This window comes from Hibiscus syriacus, unplaced genomic scaffold (assembly GCF_006381635.1).
Source record: "Hibiscus syriacus cultivar Baekdansim isolate YM2019G1 unplaced genomic scaffold, ASM638163v2 tig00112857_pilon, whole genome shotgun sequence".
Taxonomy (NCBI): Eukaryota; Viridiplantae; Streptophyta; class Magnoliopsida; order Malvales; family Malvaceae; genus Hibiscus; species Hibiscus syriacus.
The window spans coordinates 738,384-761,312 of record NW_024063412.1 but is presented as its reverse complement, the minus strand read 5'-3'; the positions used below and the strand labels follow the sequence as shown (position 1 = coordinate 761,312).

Genomic DNA, 22,929 nt, shown 5'->3' with positions numbered 1-22,929 from the left:
TTTAACTTATATATGTTATGACTTGCTTTGAATATGACTTGTGATATAAAAAATTATTTTTTATTAAATATTTTTGATATTTTTATTTAATTTTTTTAAATAATTATGACGTCGTCCGGTTCTTTCGACTTGTCGGACCGATTCAACCGGTTAAACCAGTGAACCGGTAGCATAACTGGTTCGCTAACCGGTCCGGTTCTGAAAACCATGGTATATATATTTTCCAGTATCTTAGTACCTAACAATAAACATATAATTATATTAGTGTAAGTATGCTTTTATACATCCAATGAAACTAAAAATTAAAAATAGTATCAACAAGTCAATTAACTAACTTATTAAATATAACGATTATACCGATTAATAATTTCGGTAAACGGATAATGGTTACGAGTTTTTTTTAACACCGTAGGTTATAATTTTGAACCCTTTATCTGGGGCTAAAGAAAACACTAGGAAAAGACAACGCCGTAAATACTAAAAAAACGTGTGGAAAATTCTTCGAATGTCCAAGATTGCAGGGTAGAGTTCCCATTTCGTTTGGAAAGTGTTGTATGTTAATTGGAAACGCTCACGTGCGGAGTCTTACCATAAGGCTAAAATAAGGAGATATTGATTTTGTTATTATTTTAAATAATAAAATCGGTAAATGATAACGGAAAACATTATTTTTTGTCGATTCTAATTACCTATATAGGTACACGTGGTAAAAAAATTCGGTCAAAAAATGATGTTTTAGGTAGCGTTTTACTGAAAACATTAGTTTTTAACTGGATTTTTTTACTGCGTTAACCTATTTAGGTAATTAGAACCGGTCAAAAAAATGATGTTTTCGATCATTTTTTACCGGTTATATTATTTAAAATAATAACAAAATCGGTACCGCCTTATTTTAACCGTATACTAAGACGCCATACCACAAAATTACCCATGTTAATTACTTTAATACATCCATCGTCGTCAACTCATCATATAAAAACTATTAATTAATTATATAATTAAGAATAATATATCACAATTAAAACCAATAGAATTAATAATAATCTGACTAAGATAAATAGTTGTCCCCTATTCCCACATGTAATGAGGTAAGGAGAAGGTAAGATAGTAGGTTGTCCCCAACACCAGGTTGAGAGCAACTTCCGTAGAAGCCCATCCAACTCAGTTGGTAGAGCACAAAGTTATTAACCTTGAGGTCGTGGATCGAGTCCCAAATATAAATAAAATATACATATAAATATACAAAATACAAATTAATATAAAATTAAACTTGAATCCACATATGACATTATATGATACAATTCTAGAAGAATTATAGAAGGCTAGTTTTTTTTCTTAATTTTTTTGGCTCAAAATACTTTTCCGTCCATTTAGCTTTTAAAATTAAATAAATTAGAATACCATATCTTAATTTTTAAAATTTTAAATTAATCACTTAATATTTAAAGTGTAACCCTTATTTTTTAATCATTTATATTTATCTTCGTTGAAATTTCATCATGACGGGCTTATATTTATGATATATAGAGATGAAAATTTAACATAAACTTGAAGGGTTTTAACTCGATCCGATCTTATGTAATCAATTTTTTAAAATTCAAGTCTTACATTATAATTATTCAATTATAACGACATCTTTGATTAACGAATAAGCAGCCTTTGATTGCTGAATTCTTTTAAGAGAAAATAACCTCAGTGACCAAAAATCTCAGATAATATACGATTTTGATCAACTTTTTTTGGATTTGTGAAAATGACCAAAAAATCGCAATGCGATCTTGTAGATTGACTTGTGTTGGTAATGCTCAATCCCACATAGTATTGGAAACACTATTGGGAATGGTATTTAAGGTTTGGCTTTCCCACTTCCTTGTTGAGTGATAGAGAACAAGGAGGACTCTCGCGCGCCGCCGCCGCCGCCGTCTCATCTCGTCTCGTCTCGTATAATTTACAACTCTCAGAACAATTGGGGCTTACAAAATCTCAATACAAAAATAAAACTGAAACCAAAGTAAAATCTAACTTAGAATTCACACGTAATTTCATTTGTGGAATTAATATACCATTAGGTACAAAAGTTTTGTGTCTACACTGATGTAAATCTAGACATAAAATTTATATCAGAATAAAATATAAATCGAGAAATTACACATATTGTTATGGGTAAATTACGCATTTAGTAGAAGTTTTGGTTCATTTTAGTGCCTAAACTTTAAAAAAAATTTAAAATTATACCTAAAGTTAAGTTTTTGTTTCATTTTAGTATCCCGTTCAAAATTTAACATTAAGTTCTGATTTTTTTTTTGAAAATTTAGATACTAAAAAGGATAAAAACTGATGATTTATGTACTAAACTCGTTAATTTTTTAAAGATGGGGTACTAAAATGATTGAAAACTAAATATTAGGTATGATTTTGATTTTTTTAAAGTTTAGGCATTAAAATTGGTCAAAACGGATAGTTTAGGTATTAATGCATGATTTACCCTATTATTTACATATACTGATTTTGACATAGAAATTAAGAACCAGGTTTGAACACTTGGGTTTGTCTTTTCCAAAGCGATCAAGAGAGACACATTCCCATTTGATATGGTAATCTTTGTTAAAGGCCAAAGCATTGTGTTTTGCTTTGTTAGCTTAGCTTTCTTTCTTTCTTTATTAAAAACTCACATTCCCGAAAAATTATTAGATGGATCCGGCTCACCACGTCATCGTGATCCAAGCTAATAGTAATTTTCCATATCATTTTTTTTCAAGGTTAATCTTCACCTCTTCCCTACGTGTAAATAAAGAGTGAACAGTTATTTGGAAGTTATTTTAATATTGATGGATGCGATTTATAAAGACCATAAATAACGTGGTGAGCGGGGACTGTGAAATAATTTCTCCACGTTACCATTTGGCCTCTGCTCCCAACATGAGACACACCATGCGTTGCTACTCACTATATTATTTATTAAATGAAGGATTAGGGTTTGAACGGTTTCCTCTTTTTCCAATCAGTTAGTTGAGAGGTCGATCGTATGTTCCTTTTCAACGTTCAATGGTGTTTGTGCAAAGTGAAGTAAAGCATCTTTGAAAAACAATAAAAGCAACCTATTCAAAATGTTGATAGATGAGGGGAGGACTTGTCTTCATTTGGGAGCTACAACCTCCTTTGAAAAGTAATGTAAAAGCACTAAGCTCGTACGGTGTGCTTCATCCTCTGCTCTGTTTTTTTTTTAAAAAGCAAAAGGTGACAAGAAAGATGTCACATTCATATCATATTGCTAACGTCGTTAAATAGATGCTTTTAGATCATGTATATGTTTGAGGTAATGGATTTAAAACCTACCCTGCATTAATTTTTCAGCACTTGTAGCGACCGCAGTTTCACTCCTCAGGTACCAGGAGGCAGATTTGGACTTGTTCTTCCCTTGTACTCGATGGTTAGATGCTTTTTCATTACCAATTTGGTCAAGGTTTGAGACTTGGTCAGCAAATAATATAAAACATTGTATTTAAATAAAGATAAAAATATATGTATGATTTTCGAATTTAAATAATATTCGGAAGCGACAAAAGAGGAAGAAAGAGTGAAACCAAAGGAGAGTGGGTGGGTTGGTGGGGAAGAAAAGACACCATGACATTAAGTGACCGTAGACACTGTTTTGTCTTCAAGTGTTTCCCTTAATGCAACAGCTTTTTTTTATCTGTGCCCTGATTCGCTCATAAAAATGATAGTGTACACTCGTAGGATTTAGCACAGATATAGTAATGCTCTCTGAAAAAGCTTTTGTCATATGTGCACTTCTGTAAGCGCTTTTACGAGAGATATACTCTGCTTTTTTAGTAGTGGCATTTCAGGTTTCAGCCTTAACAAATTATTGGTGCAAAATAAAATGGAACCAAATCCAACGTCACATATGGGTCCGAAGTGGATATCATCTAGATCCATTTCAGATCAAAGATCTTTCTTTAAAAGCTGTTGGTGAGGTGATTAATGGAGATTCCAATGCCTCTGAATTAGGTGGAAATACGAGCGGGGCCATTTGCACTCGGCCTCTGAACAAAAGACCACACCAGGACCCTGTGCTACAATCAGGCTTATTGCAATATCTTCCGATGAGATCTTAAGAGCTCCTATATCAGGCTAACAGATGAAATTCTAAATTATAAGCCTTGGTGACGATTAAGAAAACACGATATCGGGGATAGCTAACGAAATGTAATCAAGCATAACAAATGAAACGAAACGAGTTTTCAAAGTAAACAGAATACACCCATCGCACCTAAACTAGACGGAAATCTAGTCTTTTTAAAACTATGCACTACAGCAAAAGGTCAGAATCCAACTCTAAATGTAGTTACATAAGCAGTTTTTTCACCAAACAATGTTTTCCAACTGAGTTCTGCCACAAAGACGAAGGTCTTCCTTCAATGCTTCTCTAGATCTCAATCATTCCTCTGCTGCGGGTGATTGACTGCAGTTTAAATGGGGGAAATATGAAGTGAAACCAAATCTCCAAAGTAAGAGCAAAACTCGTTTATCATGACGATTCAGACCTGCGATATCTCTCATTGACTGGGCTCTCAGCTTCACCACCATAGGGGTTGGTCCTTCTTTCTGCACGGTACTTGGGTTGGGACCACGACCATTCTCTGGGCTAGTTCTCTCCCTTCCATATGGGCTGTGGTCAACTCCACGACCATTGTCGGGAGTGGGCCTTTCTTTTTATATGGACCGCAACTAGGGGGCCTACCATCATTTTCAGCGCTTCGCTTCTCTCTCCTGTACGGGCCACGGCTAGGGCCTTGGTTATTCTCAGGGCTAGCCCTCTCTTTCAGGTAAGGACTTCGGCTGGAGCCATGAGCATGGTCCGAACCAACATCGAGGAGGACTACGGCTTGTAATCTGGTCATGCTCGGGGGTATCTCTCTCTCTCTTATGGTGAATTGGACTGTGCCCACGACCATAATCAGGGCTCTCCCTCTCCTTCCTATATGGACTACGACTAGAGCCACGACCATAATCAGGGCTACCCCTCTCTCTTTGGTAAGGACTTGGAGATCGCCTTCTGTCACGACCTCTCTCAGGTGACCTACCACGAGTTTCATATCCATTTCGGCGATCATCGTCATCTGGAACGGCATATTCTACCGAAACAACTCTATCCATCAGCTTGCTACAAATAGACCAGAAACCATGGTTCATGAAAAATAATAAAATTTACTGAATATCTTTTAAATAAAGGAGTGAATGATTGGCAATTCTTCTTCGAAGTTAAGTGATCTACCTCATATTTGTAGCCTCCAATGCTCTGATGGCATCATCCTGGGAATCATATTGTACAAATGCAAAATTCCTTTTGATCCTTACATTTACTATCTTTCCATACGACTCAAAGTGTCTTTCCAAATCCCTAGTTCGAGTGTAATATGGATCAAAATTGATGACAAATAGAGTCTTCGAAGGTCTTGTGTTGGCTGCAGATCTCCTTGAACCACCCCCACCACCCTCAGGCCTTCTAATGCCTCGCTCATGCTAGAACAAAAAAGTAGAAAGGAATTTACTAAGATGAGAATGGAAAAAAAACACAGTTTAACAATCTCTGCCAAAAAGCCAATACCAAATCATTACCTTTGTCAATTCAACACGAAGCCTACGTCCTTTGTGACCAAATTCTGTTCGATCAAGTCCTCGGATAGCATCTTCAGCATCTCTCTCATCTTCCATATAGATGAAAGCAAATCCTACACACCAAAAAAAGTTGGGACTCATTAGGAGTTTCACAATGGTGGAAAATGATTAACTAAGTTGGGACTTGGGATGAATCCTCCCACCGAAGGAATCTTCTCAGTTGGTGTTTACTCTCCAGCAAGAAACAAACCACCTAAATGATGCCCTAGGACTAAATTTTGGTAAGCTCCTAACAATATATAAACTAAGACCAGTGAAAGTAGTAACAGACCTTGTGTGATGAACTAAGCGATGTCAAGGAACAAGAATCCAAAAATGGATCTTAGGTAGGTCAAGGAATTACTGTGCCTTCTCCATATTTTCTGTAGCCTCTGCCATGAGGTCAGTAATGTTTCTACCTTGAAACATGTCTGAATTTGAGGGCTAGGAAAAAGTCATGAGGAATGAAATGAAAAAATGCCCGAGGAAAATGATGGATGATCCACGACATTGCGGATTAGAGTGACTATTCTTGAAATCAAAAAGAGGAAGATCGTCACATGCATGAAACAGAACTCTGAGGAGCTCCTCCATTAGGTCCCAAGAAAATCCTGCGCCAAAGAAAATGTTGAGTATGGGTGCTTATTATTATTTTTTAAAATAGTTTTTCCTTAAACATCCTGGACCCCCAGTAAAACTCAACGAAGGATGATTGACGCTGCTGAGTCGAGTACTATGAGGACATACTGTTGTGCAACCATCATGATAGGGATCATCACCTTAATGCTCTGAAAGTAGGACAATTGATATTCCTCATTGCTGCAGGAACTTTATCTCACCTCGAAATGTGCATACATATTGCTATATATTTTAATTTTTACAGGCATTTACAATTAAAGAGTATTATCCTTGCGTTAAGCATTCAAATTAAGCTAGTTTTTAATAGAGTATCGAGATTATACTTGCAAAATTCAAGTTCAGCACACAAAAAATAGCTTGGTTTCATTTACACATTGAAACTAAAAACCATGAGGAATAGATTTTTAACTGTGATATAATTGATAAGAAAACAACTTTTTAAGGTCAAAATACTTTCGAGTTTTGACACATTTATAACCAACGCATCCAGCTAAATAGAACCAATAGCAAGAAAAAAATAGGACAAAAAAGGTAGCAGGGAATGATGCTCACGATTCTCACATGGAACCAATTGCCAATAACGTGGATAATGAGAAACAATACTTACCATACTTCATATCTACTCTTTCAACTCTCCCAAATTTTCTAAAGAGTCGTTCCAAATCAGACTGGCGTGCATCTTACTCAAAGTTTCCAAAATGGGTCTCATATTACCTGAGCAGAAGATATGACAACTTTCCATCAGTATTTCACACACACACATACATGTATACAAGCACAAACAAACTTATGAAAGAACAAGTCAAAACTAGAGCGTGAACTATCAAGTAGTAATGCACTCTAACATGAACAATACAGAATGAGCAAGGCAACGACGCCAACAAATATTTGAAAGCTATTTAATAAACAATGAGAGAGCAAACAGAAGATAACTGACAAGACAAGGGGACCTTCGCAACTATTTGAAATATAGAATTGAGGTCATTCCATAAACAGATTCCAGAAGAACAAACTTTCTCTAAATGAATTACATCTCTCATTATTTATATTTCTATCCATCACACAATAAAAAGAAAATTATAACCGCAGCCTAGTGAATGATGTTTTTGACGTCTTTGAAAAGAAAGGGTACCTAAAAACAAAATTATAGTTATTGGATCTACATCAAGAAAAATGAAACCAGACATCAACCAAATCTAGAATAAGAATATACAAATCACATATCTGCGCTAAAATCTTCTCTTAGATGTTAAGACAACAAATAAGGTGGAATAAAATATTGGAACTGAACAAATAAATTAAATTAAAGGAATCATAGAAAATAATTTTTCCTTCATGTTCAAGTTTTTTCATGGAAAATAAATCAGACGGCTCCGGAAATTAAAATTAAATACAATTTGATCACAGAGGCGATGGTTAGTGTACGGAATTACCTTTGCAGTAATGATTCCAGAAAGAACAAAAATCAAGGAAAGTCAGAAACCCTAGTGAAGGAGCCTTGCGATATTTTTCACGAAATGAGCTAAAAATAAACTCGTGAGTCAATAAATAGAAGGTGAAAATGACTTCATTTATCTCGAGTCCCCAATTTTGAGATATTGACGAAATGGCCTTTATATATTAATCAAATTCTAATTTGACCACAATACTATTCAATATTTCATTTTAATCGGGAATAATTTTCAAAACTACGCATCAACTTTGATAAAATATTTTATACAATACATGTAATTTTTTTAATATAACCAATAGTATTTGATTCATTGATTGATTAAGACAAAATCGGAAGAATCAAACTTATGTCTCAAAATTTTTAGAATCGAGTCATAACTTAATTCATGAGTAGATCTATTTATTTAAATATATATATATATATATAATTAAAGGTAATCTAAACAAAACTAAACTCTTAAGTCTAATTCTAAGCCCAACCCCAAAAAAAAATAAACTCCACGCCCAATCCTAATATAAGTCTATTCTTAACCCTAAATTAGCCCAAATTAAACACATACTTTATATAACCTAAACAAACATCCAGCCAAAAGATATATAATTACATCCAATTTAGACCCTAATGTATTTTTTTTTGGCAAAAAAAATCAAATGTGCTTATATTTTTGAGAAAAAAAATCAATGTGACCTTCATATTATTATTTTTTAAATGTGGTTCTTTCACTTAGAAAACAAATTTAATGGGATCATTTGACCAGTCTTTTTCGTTGTTTGACCGTTACGGTGCTGGTGTGATGGTCCACGGTACTAACTTTGCAGTCTATCTGTCATGTTTGAGTTATCAATTTAACTCATCTGTCATGTTATCATCCACCGTGATTTACTACATCAGCACTATAATAGTAAAAAGGCCACATTAGGTTTGTTTTATGTGTTGGAAAACCGCATTGAGAGAAAAATTAATACAAACTCATATTGGTTTTTTTCAAAAAGTATAGGTACCTTTTTTGACTATATTTTATTGTTGAATTAATTGGTTATGAATATTCGAGATTAACAATAATACAAGTAAATAGAATTTATTAAATGATCTTAATAGTAAAAGAAAACGTTATTTTTTTATCTAAATGACTCGAGTTTGAATAGATATACATGCAGCATTAGTTTTACGAAAAAATGAACTATAAACATGGTATGTATAAACAACAAATTACAATAACATATTGTTATTCTGGTTTGAAATTGGCATGGTTTCAGGGTGAATTAGATAAGGTGATAACAGCATTGAGCTTGGCGAGGCATTCGGTAGGTAAGCTGAGGAAAGAATCCATGAAGAAATCATGAATAGGCTCAACAAATGCCACCCCTACCAATTTGCATTTCCCTTCTTCATCCAGCCTCTCACCTCTCCCGCCTCTAATCTTCCCTCTCGATTCATCGGACGTTAAAACAGTCTTCACCAGCAACGGCGGGGCTTTATAAACGCTCCCAACGGAGAAGCAGAACTTGGCCAAGAATTCCAGCTCAACCTACAAAGCCGAACGCAAGAAATCAACAACGAATAAACATCCCAAACCCATTACAAATTTTGTTACCTTGCCGGAATCCTGGTTGATATTCCCTTGAAACAGTTGAGGAACGATGTCGATTTTCAAAAACGGTGGCAAAGGCAGTCCGAGGAACTTGGTTGTTGAGGTTGTCAGTGGTGGGATGTAGAGTGTTTCAATGTCGAAATCAACTGAGAGTTCACCGGCGCCGTCATCGTCGACCTTTGAAGCGGTCCCGGTCCCTGTTCCACCCACGGCGTTGTACTCGAAGTCGGGATACCTGGAAATTCCAAGCTTGCAAGCTCCCAGGGTCTTGAAGCTGATAGTGTAAGTATCGGCAGTGGAAACAGCTCCTCCGCCTTTGTCCGGTGCATAAGAAGAGAAGGCAATTGTTTTTTTCCTAAAAGAAGTTGGTGTTCCGGCAGGGAGACGGCACAAGATTGGTGGTTCCATGGAAATCGTTTTACACCCCAACCCCATCGTTTTTGCTGGGAATTCGAAGCTCGGGTCTGCTTGTTTTTTGAGTTCAGGAGTTAGAGAAGAAGAACCGAGGATATCGAAAGATGAGGCTGGTATTAGTCGGAGTGTCAGGACCTCATGTTTTACGCTACGGAAAAATCGTAGTCTAATTATAGATTCTATCCCTCCACGTTGCGCAAATTGATAAATTAGTCATTTTATTTGGTTAAATAATCCACAAGGCCCTCTACTTTTTGAGGAAAAAACTTGTCACATCTGAATTTATTTTGAATCTAGTATAGGTTTAATACATATACATTGATAACTTCTAATGAATTAGTAGTTAGCACCATGATACAAGTTAATTAAGATAGCATTCACCAGATGAAATGACAATACATATTAACAAATGGGGATCAGATACATAAATAGGGGAAACTGATACATAATATTACACCCGACTGTTCAAACCAACCTGGAAAAACTTTATACATGAATCAAAATCCCAGCAGCCACGACTTTGTTACTCTCTCTCTACCTATTTGCATCTACCAATTAAAACGCCAGAAGAGCAACGATCCGACTGACATGACTCTCCTTTAACACTTTGAATTAAAAAAAAGCCGATGCTATGCACCGGGAAGCGGAAATATGAACTCGGAACGCCACCTAATATGATAAGAATTAGCTATAGAACACTTTCGACATGGAAATGCAGTTTATGCGAACGTCAACCTGCAGCTCAACACACAAGAGATGACCAGAGGGATGTGGCGGTTGGGAGATTCGTGCATGATGCCCACCGGATAACGGATTCTGACACCATGAAATCGAGTTGTTTTCGTTCGCCTTGACCGACGGTGCGGTTCCTCTTGCTGTTGAAGGCCAACGACAACCTAGACCCGCTTGTTCCTGCTGTCCTTCCAAATTCAGCTGTTTTGTTCTCTTTTTCTCTTGCCTCGGGACCACAGCAAAGCTGAGAATCCGGTAATACGAGCACCTTATCCAACCCTGGCACTCATAAGAGATGCAAGACATGATTTCAGATACCTCGTGTATGAGAACAAAAATCATACAGATTTGTAAGATGGTTAGCACAAATTACCTCCATCTAATCTATCCATCTGAGTGATGTTGGTCGAGAAATCTGATTTGCAGCTCTCTTATTCAACCACAGAACTATGACCGAAGAATGCAAAGCTCGACATTGATGGAATGACAGAATGAAATTCCAAGGTATCAGAATTACTACCGTGGAAAGAAAATCCACAATGTGCGAAGCAAGGCGTAGATGGCTCCACCATGGAAGAAGAAAATGATGTTCTCCGTGTTAATGTGGGTGACCGAACATCATAAATGATTGGCGGCCTGCCACCAAAGCTGATATCCTGATCCCTGAACATAGAAAATGAGCCACTACAAAACTCCAACTCTCCGCAGCTTTGGCATACAAGCTCACTTGATTCTTCATGACAAGATTCATCATTCTTCATCCATGAATGGTCTAAAAGGAAATGACATGACGTTAAGCTCTTCGTTGAAGAGGGAAATTTCCAGTAACATGCAAGAAACGAAACAATCTGAGGTGACTTCTTGGCCTCCATATATCAGTAAGCCCAACAGGTAACTTGATTAAATTTAAGAAAGCTAGTATTAAAGAGCTACCGGGGTTGACCCAGTTGCTCATGCGCGGACTTTACTTATACATACTTCTACTTACTTTAATTGCCACGAAAGATAATGATTAAACTACAATCCCAATCCTATTTGCATGCACCGATAAATTTACGATGAGCGTTTGCAAGGATTCCAACGTAACTAAAACCTGAAGTGCAGTGAGCCTCTGCGAAGGATCGGTATTGAGCATTCCCCTGACTAAATTCTTTGCAGAATCAGAAATGTGATCCCAAGGATCTGATGGGAACTGCTAATCGGCTGCCCTCACAGCATCAAATATCCGTGATTTCGTTTTACCCCAAAATGGCAGTCCCGCTAAGAAGTATGTAGAGAATCACCCCAGCACTCCAAATATCAGCAGCCTGATTATATCCCCCAACTAAAACCTCAGGTGCAATGTAAAATGGACTTCCGACCGTCCCTAGCAAACACTGCCCTGTTGGTAACAAACACCAAAATGGTTAAAAACAAAAGAATCTCAAAATTTTCAAGGATGGATGTTCTTGGTTAGAGAAATGAAAAGAAAAGGTATAAAACTCTACCAGACTCAATATATGTTGCAAGACCAAAATCTGCTAGTTTGATTGGTGACGATGACGCTTTTGTAGCTAACATGATATTCACTGGCTTTAAATCTCTATGCACAATCCCGATTTCATGACAACATAGGTAAAAGGATCACTTGCATCAGATGCCTGAAGAGAACTCCAGCATCTGCCTCGGAAAAACGGCCATACCTCTCTAGCCGGTGAAAAAGCTCCCCACCTGCACAAAGCTCCATAACTAAATGAACATAGTCTTCATCCTCATAAACAGCCTTGAGATCCACAACATTTGGATGCCCTAATAGCCTACTCATTATTTCGATTTCAAGCTTGACACTCCGCGCATCATCAGAGGTTACCAATCTATCTTTAGATATCGACTTGCATGCCAAAACCTCTCTTGTCAACTTATCCGAGCACAACCTAATAACACCAAATTGACCCCAACCCAATTGCTCCCCAAGAATGTATTGATCCCTCAAATTTGCGGTTTGGTTAGTCTCCAAAATCGTTTCACTCAAGCCTGCAACTTTGTAGCAATTACACGGCTGCTTTAACGTTTCATTGAAGCTGCAGCCATAACACTTTCCAGACGTCCGATCAATCGACGATTCAAGATGTCAGCTTAATACCAAAGGTTTCCCAGCAGCTTGTAACAACTTAGTCTCCCTAGGAAACAAGCTAGTCAAATTCTAATTGTCAAAATTTTGATTTATGCATTTCTATGTTCACATAGCTCTTACCAAATCCAGACTCGAGATCAAGACTCCTTAAACATAAGACTTTCATGGGTAGTGGTTGAACTTTGACAGCAAAACTTGCCTCGAAGAACACGGTACCAGAAATCATGACGAGACTATATCAACCCCAGAACACCATAATCTTAAATGCACACCTGAAAACTCATCTTAACTCAATTAGATTGCCTGGATCTGCAAAAGAATTTGCAATTATCATATTACAATCAAGCACTTTAGTTCAGCTCCAAAAAAAGCAACAATAACCCATCACCTAAAAAACCAGCAAAACCACAAAACAAAGCCAAATTCAACAAAATCCCATAAAAAAAACTACCTTGAAACAAAGCACCCCCGATCCAAAATGGTTCCTTTACACAGATAGAGAAGAAAAAACCCCAACTTTCAAATTTAACCATCAATCCTAAAACACTACAAAAACTATATAAAGAAAGATACAAACCTGGCAAGATATAAACACACACACACACACAGAGCACCACAGAAGAAGTCCGATGGAGCAGTGATAGAATGCTCACCCCAAGACAGACCTCTCTCTATATCTGTGGCTCTTTCCTTTTGTCGTTTTTGTTCGGATCTGTATATTCAAATTGAAAGAGTATCACATCGGACTCGACGTTTAAGTTTAATCCTTTCTTTTTGTCGTTTTTGTTCGGTTCTGTATATTCAAATCGAAAGAGTATTACATCGAACTCGACGTTTAAGTTTAATCCAGCTTAATTATATGCTTGAATAATTCAAACTCATTGGATTTGTATTAAAATATCATAAAATGAATAATATTTTAATATACCATGTAAATATTTCAATATTTTAAGGAACGATTTCGAGATGAGTTTCACCTATGTACTTTCCATTGAGGCCTTTAAGCTTGCCGGTTGATTATACACCTCTTGAATTTCCCATTACAATATATGTTCCACTCTATTCTTCTCTTACATGTTGGTGAAGCAAACTCTTAAACCAAATGATCTGATGTGTTATATTAACCTAATGGCTAAGTTGTGAAGCTAGTGACTTTGTTATTTCACACGTGGTAACTCTTGTAACGAACTGAATGTGAGTTTTTCACTGTTCCGAGGACTTACCTGGAGGAACTGCAGTAGTAGTTTTTGCAGTTGGTGACTTTGTGTACTCTTCTTGAAATTGTTAAAGTTGAAGCTTATGTGAAGGTATATGTGCCATTAAAGGCACAATCTGCTTTATAGTTAGTTCATAAGATGTGGATGGTTTTATTCCAACTTCGATTAAGAAATTGTATCAAATAGGCTTACATATACAAAAGGGAAAGGGACTCAACGTATGCCTTTGGTTCAACTTTAGTGCCTAACGTTTATTTCGTTATAGTTTGGTGCCTAACGTTTCATTCCATAACTCAAATTGGGTCAAGCCTTAACGGACCGTTAATTTTGGCTATTAAGTGACACATGTCACAATCTGATAATTTTAAAAAAATTATTTAAAATTAAAAATATTAAAAATATATATATATTAAAAAGAAAACATAAATTTTGAAATAAATCCAAAACTTTGAAAACCTTCATTTCAACCCCTAAACTCACGCCGATAGTGACCTTTTGCCGTCGATGAAGCTCCACCCGACCTCCCCTCCGCTCAGCGACCAAAACCCCCATGAAATTGTGATCGATCGACAGTAGATCGGTCGTCGGAATTGCGTGGGATCACGATTTTCATCCTAGGGTTCGTGGGGTATAAAACGTTGATTCGTCATCAATCGACTGTCGATCGATCACGATTTGATGGGGTTTTGGTCACCAAGGGGTGGGTAGGTTGGGTGGAGCTTCGTCGACGGCAAAAGCGGTGGTGGACATGGGTTTAGGGGTTGAAATGAAGGTTTTTAAAGTTTTGGGTTTATTTCAAAATTTTGTTTTCTTTTTGAAAATATATATATATATATATATATATAATTTTAATTTTTTAATTTTAAATTAAAATTTTGAAAATTAACAGGTTTTGACATTTGTCACTTAACGACCAAATTAACACCGTTGACGGCCAGGGAACCTAGATGAGTAACGGAATAAAACATTAGACACCAAACTGAAACGAAATAAACGTTAGACACTAAAATGCAACCAAAGGCATACGTTGGGCACCTTTTGTATATTTAAGCTTATCAAATACAATAGAATTCTATTATTTACTTTGAATCAAGAGATTGATCCTCACTCGATAATATAAGGTTTAAGGGTTACTTTTGTCATTTTTATATACTCAATTGATCATTTTCACCCTATGTTTTTTTATATCAATTTAACCTTTGAAGTTGTTTAGGGACATCAACCTAACCCTCGAAGACCGTTAATCATTTTGACTAACAGAACTGTGAGTCTTATGTGTTATGGGTTATAGAATTATATTAAACTATTTACTAAATACATAGATTAGAAAAAAAATCTCAAAGTTTTATTACATTTCAATGAGATTAAGAGATTACGTCAAATTATTGAGATTTTTTTAACTATTACATTTAGTAAATATTTTATTATTCATTTTTTAGTAAATGTCATGCAATCATCAAGCTACATCAGTAATTAGTGACAGTTCTAAAAATATTTTTAAGGTGGACACATATATGTTAACAACATAAGTTTTTTGAATAAGGTGGACACAATAAAATTTCAGGGTGGACACCATCAATAAAATAAAGAACTAATCAAAGAAAATTCAGATTTCAAGATATACACGTGTCTACCCTCAAGTTGACGTGGTTTTGCCACTATTAGCAATATTGGCTTATGTGGAAATAGTTTGCATCGATAAACACATAAGGCTAACGGTTTTATTAGTCAAAATAGATTTTGAGGGTTAGGGTGATGCCTCTAAACAACTTTGAGGGCTTAATTGATGTGAAAAAAATTATAAGGACGAAAATGATAAATTAAATATACTACAGGAGCAAAAGTAGTCATTAAGTTTTAATTTAATTAGAGGTAAATATTTAATGGAGTTAAATTGAATGAAAAATATTAGAGTTATTCAAGTTCATGAGTATCATATTATCATTTGAAATTTATTTTTAAAAAATCGAATTAAGTTAATGAAATTTTAAGTCGATTCGAATTGAACATATTTGTTCGAATTCTTTAAAATATTTTTTTTGAAATTGAATCAGATCTTTCTCACTCTTGTATTTAATTAAATTATAAATTCTAAAATATTTTTTAATCTCATAGTAAAATAAATTATAAAAGTAGGTAGATATTTTTAAAAAAACCAATATAAACTTTAAAATATGTTATTTAAGAATCAATTAAGTATTTTATTTGCGTAAATATAAACTTTCTTACTAAGTATAACTATTTACTATTGAGAATTAGAACACTAATGAAATCTGCCGGGCAGCAGGCATATTCCTACCCCTAAACCGTATTCTCTTTGCGTCATCCTTCTGATCGGTGTATCATCCGCCGTTATCGGACTCAGTTCATTCACGATTCCGGCGATTTATTTCGTAATCATACTCTTTTCCGCCGAGATTTTCTCTTCAACTTCCTATTCCCAAACTCAGTTAAAACTGAAGCTTCATCAATACGATCCGTTGTTACGCGCACTAAGTTTAAGCGATTATGGATCTAGACGGCGGCGGCAACAGGCGCGTCTACAACCGGCCCGGAACAGACTCCTCCAAAAACCAAAAAGTTTGTTTCCATTGGCGGGCTGGTAAGTGCACCCGTTTCCCTTGCCCTTTCTTGCACAGCGAATCGTCCCACCCTTCGGGCTCCGCCGCCACCGCTAACGGGTCGGGTGCCCCCAAACGATACTCCGATGATTCCGGATTCTCGGGTCAGCCCCCCAGACGAGGCCAGAACTTCCAAAATAATCATCATCATAGTAGTTGGGGGAGAATGGGAGCTAATAAGGTGGTTGGAAAAACGGAGAAAGTATGTAATTATTGGGTGCGAGGTAACTGTAGTTACGGAGATAAGTGTAAGTTTTTACATTCATGGAGTTTAGGGGAAGGTTTTAGTATGTTGAATCACCTCGATGGGCACCAGAAAGTAAGCTCTTTTTTTTGTTTTTTTTTTCTGGTGTTAATTATTGGAAGTATCAAAGTATTTGAATCTGATGATAATGATGATGTGTTTGTCTTGCGAACAGCTTGTTAGTGGAATTGTGTTGCCAGCAGGTATGGATAAGCTTTTCACAGTAAGTAAAGATGAGACTTTGAGGGCTTGGGATACTAATTCTGGTCAGGTTAGTGTAAATTTGCTTCTTTCCTTTTATTTTGGTTGTTTTAATTTAGTTTTTATATCTCGAGGGAACTCAATTATATGTGTGTGTGTGTGTATTCTGATTATTTGTATGGCATTTTGTGTAGTGTACGGGTGTGATTAATCTTGGTGGTGAAGTTGGTTGCATGATCGGTGAAGGTCCTTGGCTGTTTGTTGGCATACCAAATGCTGTCAAAGTAAAGTTCAGGCAAATCTCTATCAGTTTGTTTCTTCTTTCTCTCATTGTTATTGGATATAAACTTAGAAGAACGATGATTATTCCGCCATTACCGGTCTTAACTCAGCAGCAATCATATTGCAGGTATGGAACACCCAAACTAACCAAGACCTTACTCTTAGTGGACCTGCTGGGCAAGTTCATGCTATGGTTGTCTTTAATGATTTGCTCTTCGCTGGTACACAGGTAATGTTTTGAATACTCATTTGAAAATTCTAAAATTGCTGCTTACCTTGAAAGAATAGATGAACCCCGAGCTTTTATAAAAGTGGTGGATCTTTGGGAGTCAATTGAAGTTTGTGCTGGATGACTCTCACTTGGCAAATCGTTTGTCATTTCTCGGACCATATCTCTTTATTGCTCTAGCTCTTTGTTCCTGATCTTTTAAAAACAATATCTATTTTCTGCAGGATGGTATATTGGTATGGAAATTTAATGCTGTCACAAACGCCTTTGAACCAGCGGCATCACTTAAGGGTCATACCCGTCCTGTTGTATCGTTAATTGTTGGAGCTAATAGACTCTACTCGGGTTCCATGGACCATTCTATAAAGGTAAGGTTGTTTTAAGTTAGAATTGTTTGATATTGCTGATTGAGATAATAGTTTCGAACCACCATCAACAGTATGTTATTTGGTTTATTTCAGGTGTGGAGTCTGGAAACTTTGCAGTGTATACAGACTCTGACAGAGCATAATGATGTCCGTAATGTCTTTGCTTTGCTGGGATCAGTTTCTTTTGTCCTGTTCATTGGACAAAACCATAAAGGCTAGAGTTATTTTGTGGTTATTTTTATCATTTTTATTTGTTAGATTTTCCTTCCATTAAAGGTATTTTTTTGGGATTTATTTATTTACTTTTTGCAGGTGTGGGTAGCTACTGAGAATGGGAACCTGGAAGTAACATACACTCACAACGAAGAAAATGTATGTTGTATTAATATATCCTGCATGATGTATGTTGTATTAATATATCCTATCCTGCATGCTGTATTTTGATTTAATGCAATTAATTGCAAGGGGAAAGGGGTTTGAGGACAGAATGGGAGAAGGGAAAACTCAATGTATAGGAGATCATCAATAGGCTTCTGCTTTTAGTTTATGTTTGTTGGTAGAGATTACAGTGACTTAAGAATGGAGGCCGAGACACTGGTGGGTTGTTGTTGAATGCAAAGATGATTGATGGAACAAAATGCTACTTGGTTTTGCTTTGTGTGTTTGGGGGACAGAATTTATGCTGTATTTGTATTTTTTAAGTTATCTTAAAGGGCAGAGTTGTTTGGAGGACGACTGGGATCGAGAAGCGAATGGTGGATTTGGATAGACTTTTTGATTTTACCAAATTGTGTTCTAGTCGGTGCTTTCTCCTTCCCTTCGTATCCTGGACACCCATGGGTTGTTTTACAATAATCATGATTCTGTTAGATGGTATTAGATGCATTTTTCGGATAGATTTTCAAGAGAAAACACAAACCAAATGGTCCCAATTCTATCAGCGTTTTAATTCCATTTCGTAGGATCTTGTGAAATGTTTTAAATCTTGAACTGTTGGCTTCTGTTTCCAGGGTGTGCTTAATCTTCGTGGAATGCATGACTTGGAATCCAAGCCTGTCTTGCTGTGCGCATGCAACGGCAATTACGTCCGGCTCTTTGATCTGCCCTCGTACGTTTTAACAGAGACTTGCATCTAGCTTAGTGCACATATCGTTTTTGAGCCTCTTCTGTCCTTTCAAGCTGCTTATGGGGATATCATTTTTTTTCTTTCCTTATGATTCAAGGTTTTCCGAGAGGGGTAAAATTTTTGCCAAGCAGGAGATTCGAGCCATTGAAGTAGGTCCTGGTGGCCTTTTTTTCACCGGGGATGGAACTGGTTTTAAAGTGTGGAAATGGGCAGAACCAGTTGCCATATCATGATGCCTTGCACCATTTTATAACATATTCATCAGACTATTTTTGGCGATTTCATTTTGTTCATCCTTCCGGGGAGGTTTTCAAGCTTGTGGGAGAAATCACGGTTTGGAGAAAATAATTATTTTTTCCTGGTGGTATGTTTACTAGCACTGAGCATCTTAATGTGTGCCATAAAGTACATTGAAATAACAGAGAAAATGCACAGCAGTCTGATCACCGACGAATCCGTATTCGTCGAGAACGGTTAGTAGTTATGTGCCAAATTGAGTTGGGATGGAGAATTGAGTTAGCAGATTTTGAGTTTTCTATTTGAGGCATATTTTATGTTATTTAAAACTCTTTAAGAGCATGAATTAACTTAGAAAATTGTTACCAGTAAACAAGTAAAATGGAAGATGCTAGTGTTCCCGTTATTGATTCAGTTATACGTAGTAGTGATAGATTTACAGAATGTTGCGGTTTGATCCTTTTATTGCATATACAGCCAGAGGGGATTTTATCCACTCTCATTGTGCTACTACTTTATTAGGATAGTCACAGATTAAACATAACCTTAATGTCATCGCCACCACGGGCAATGGTTTCAAAAGCTTCTTCAACCTCTTCTTGAGAAAAGCTTCACATTGATCTTCCCGCTTCTTAGAAGCTCAATGCCCAGAGGCCGAGTGTTCTTGTACCGGAATATGATTTCGGGACCAATAGGTCCTTCTCCCATGATAAACACATTGATTTCGGGACTGATATCAGCTCGGCGACAAGCATGAACTGCTACACTCAAGGGCTCGCACATAGCCCCTTCTTCCAAACTCAGATTGTCTGGCAATTTGAAACACAGATCTGCAGGGTGCACTACCTACATTGAAAACCAACATATACATAAGAACCATGGACCATCAACATTTACATCGACATCGAAATGCAGCTTGAGCCTATAGGGGTTCACCTGACGGGCAAGAGAACCGTTGGCAGTGGAGTGGCAAAGAACTTCATATTATCGCATATATTGTATCGACTTCCTTGCAAGGATTGCATCGCCAGCAGCTGATCCCTGTTTCCAATGCCACTCGGTCACCAGGCACTAAATTCTTGACTTCACTCCCAACCTCTTCGATGATCCCAGCACACTCATGCCCGATCACCATCGGTTCTTTCACTATGTAATCCGCAAGCCTCAACGTCTAAAAATAAATACTAATGGTAAACATTCTGACTTCTCATGGACATATATATATAAACACAGATAGAAAATATACCTTGAGAAAATGAACATCACTTCCACAGATGCCAACAGTTTGCATCCTAACTTTGACATCGCGGGGTCCTTAAAACACAAACTTTACCCAAAACACAGAGACAAGTAATCAATCAATATATAAGAACCAAAAAAGAACAAAGGGTTACCATAAAACCATAATGAGAATAATACCAAGAGTAGGAAGCTTGAATGGCTGAATCTTGAGGGTGTTGATGCCCACAAGCCATGCAGCCATGTTTATTTCATGAGATTCTCCTCTACCCATTTCCTTCCTTTTCTCCCTCGTACTCAAACTGGAATTTGTTCACTATGGAAGCTTAAAAATGCTTTAGATTAAGAAAAATATATAATACTGATAAGCGATACGTGGTGGTTGGTAATGGATACAAATTTCATCTACAGATATCTGCTTTGGAGGGATTCCTTGTCCCATAGCTTGTGTGGAAGTAATCAGGGCTGGATAAGCACACGTTAAAAAATTGGTGATAGCCGAGTACGACGTATAGCAATAATACATGTTTGTCAATTTTCATTACATCAACAGCTTAGCTTCTTATCTGTTTTAGTGTCTTGTTTTATTATAACAGTTGGAGTTTATAATTCGAATTCTATTCTGATATTATATTATTAAAGTAACAGTTAAATTACGCGTTTAGTACCTAAATAATAAGTTTTAATTCGTTTAGTACCTAAACTTTCAATTTTTCAAAACCATACTTAAACGTTTATTTTTTGTTTCATTTTAGTGCCCCACAATTAAAAACCTTAGTTTTTGTTTCATTTTAGTATCCCGTTCAAAATATAACGTTAAGTTTCGAAAAAATTGAAAGTTTAGGTTCTCAAACGGACCAAAACTGATAATTTAAGTACTAAACACGTTAAGTTTTTAATGGCGGGTATTAGAATGAAATGAAAACTAAACGTTAGGTATGATTTTGAAAAAACAATAAAAGTTTAGATACAAAACGGACTAAAATTAATAGTTTAGATACTAAATGCTTAATTTACCCTAAAATAAATTACTACAATCGTTAGAGTTTATAACCTGAACATATCAAGTTAAAATTCTGATCGAAACAGTACAAGGTTGAACCCAAATCACAACCACCTGGTCTTGGTCTTGCCATCTTGCGGGTATTAACCTGAGGTGATAGTAAGGTTATGGTCCATTAAGCCCACTTCTGTTGTTACCGATTCAATTGCAAAGTAACAGCCCATGTACTTGATGAAGTCCCTCGACAAGTATTCATGGGTTTATTAGGGTTGTAAATGAGACGAGACAGATCGTGATTTTTTCGAGATCAACTCGATTAAATCTCGATAAATATTAGATTCAAATGGACTAGACTCTAGTTTGAATTCGGCTCGAGTTCTTAACGAACCGAACCGAAACGTGCTACTTGATACTCTACTTGAAAAACTCATGAGCAGTTCGAAAATATAATATATTAAGATTTTATTTTAAAAAATAAATTATTAATAATATTAACATTTATGTGTTGATTTTTGTTAAAAATACAGTATAAGGTTTTCATGCATTTAAGGTTTAGGTTCAAGTTTGAAGCTTCAATCAACTTAAGATTAAGATTTTTTTCTTCATTTTGAGCTTTTACGAGCTTCACTTCATAATTTCATTTTCGATTAGAGCTTAAAAATTTTAGGCTCACGTATTTTTAAGTCGAGTGGAGCTCGACTCGGCTCGTTTACAGCCATAGTGCTGATGCTATGAAGCCCCCTTGACCTTAGCCTTTTATTAAAAAATCCAAATAACAATAGAATTTCTATTTAATTTGTCATCAATTCTTTCAAAATCATAATTAAAAAAAGGAAATTTTAGTGTTTTATAAGTATAATTACACATATAATCGTAAATCTGGGGGTTAATTCGAGTTATCAAAATCCAACACTGTTAAAAATCAGATAAAAAATTTCCTCATATTATTATTGCAATCAGATTACTTTAGAATACAAAACTTCACATATATATACAACTCTAAGCTAACCAATTAACTGCTAGTTAGTTACAAGTAAAACAGGAGAATAACAAACTCTAACTTCTAACACTCCCCCTCAAGTTGGCGGGTAGAAAATATTTTTTACCCTCAACTTGGATACAAGATACTCATGTTATTGTACCCCTAGAGCTTTAGTAAATATGTATGCTAATTGTTTTGAAGAGGATACAAATTTTGTGTTGATAAGTTCTTCTTGTATTTTCTCCCTCACAAAGTGGCAATCAATTTCTATATGCTTTGTGTGCTCATGATAGACTGGATTAGCTGCAATCTGAAGACCAGTTTTATTATCACAATATAGCTTGATTGTATACTTCCTTTCTAATCCAAGTTCTTTAGCTAAACCATTTAACCAAACCAATTCAGCTGATGTAACTGCCATGCTTCTATATTCTGCTTCAGTAGATGATCTGGCTATTGAATTCTTCTTTTTGGACTTCCACGAGATCAAGGAATTTCCAAGTTTAATGCAAAAACCAGAAACAAACCTTTTTGAAATATGACATGCAACCCAGTCTGAGTCACATCTACTTCAAGA

The 22,929-nt window shown here is 36.1% G+C and overlaps 1 protein-coding gene and 4 pseudogenes across 1 annotated transcript; 1 reads left to right on the top strand and 4 right to left on the bottom strand.

The window, feature by feature from the left end:
* Positions 1-4,311: 4,311 nt before the first annotated feature.
* On the bottom strand, positions 4,312-6,989 carry LOC120184211 (annotated as a pseudogene).
* Positions 6,990-8,851: 1,862 nt separating this feature from the next.
* LOC120184210 lies at positions 8,852-9,875 on the bottom strand. Its single transcript, XM_039188735.1, has 2 exons — positions 9,348-9,875; positions 8,852-9,281 (listed from the first exon to the last, which is right to left on the bottom strand). Exons 1-2 carry the CDS (start codon positions 9,777-9,779, stop codon positions 9,006-9,008), a joined length of 708 nt encoding a protein of 235 aa, XP_039044666.1. The 5' UTR covers positions 9,780-9,875; the 3' UTR covers positions 8,852-9,005.
* Positions 9,876-10,401: 526 nt separating this feature from the next.
* Positions 10,402-14,372, bottom strand: LOC120184171 (annotated as a pseudogene).
* Positions 14,373-16,087: 1,715 nt separating this feature from the next.
* Positions 16,088-19,450, top strand: LOC120184046 (annotated as a pseudogene).
* Positions 19,451-19,716: 266 nt separating this feature from the next.
* On the bottom strand, positions 19,717-20,641 carry LOC120184170 (annotated as a pseudogene).
* Positions 20,642-22,929: the final 2,288 nt, after the last annotated feature.

Bases quoted from the DNA above. Each gene is read 5' to 3' on its own strand.
- LOC120184210 (XM_039188735.1), bottom strand. From the start codon at position 9,779: ATGGGGTTGGGGTGTAAAACGATTTCCATGGAACCACCAATCTTGTGC. The intron at 9,282-9,347 runs GTAACAAAATTT...TCGGCTTTGTAG, and splicing joins TCAACCAGGATTCCGGCAAG to GTTGAGCTGGAATTCTTGGC.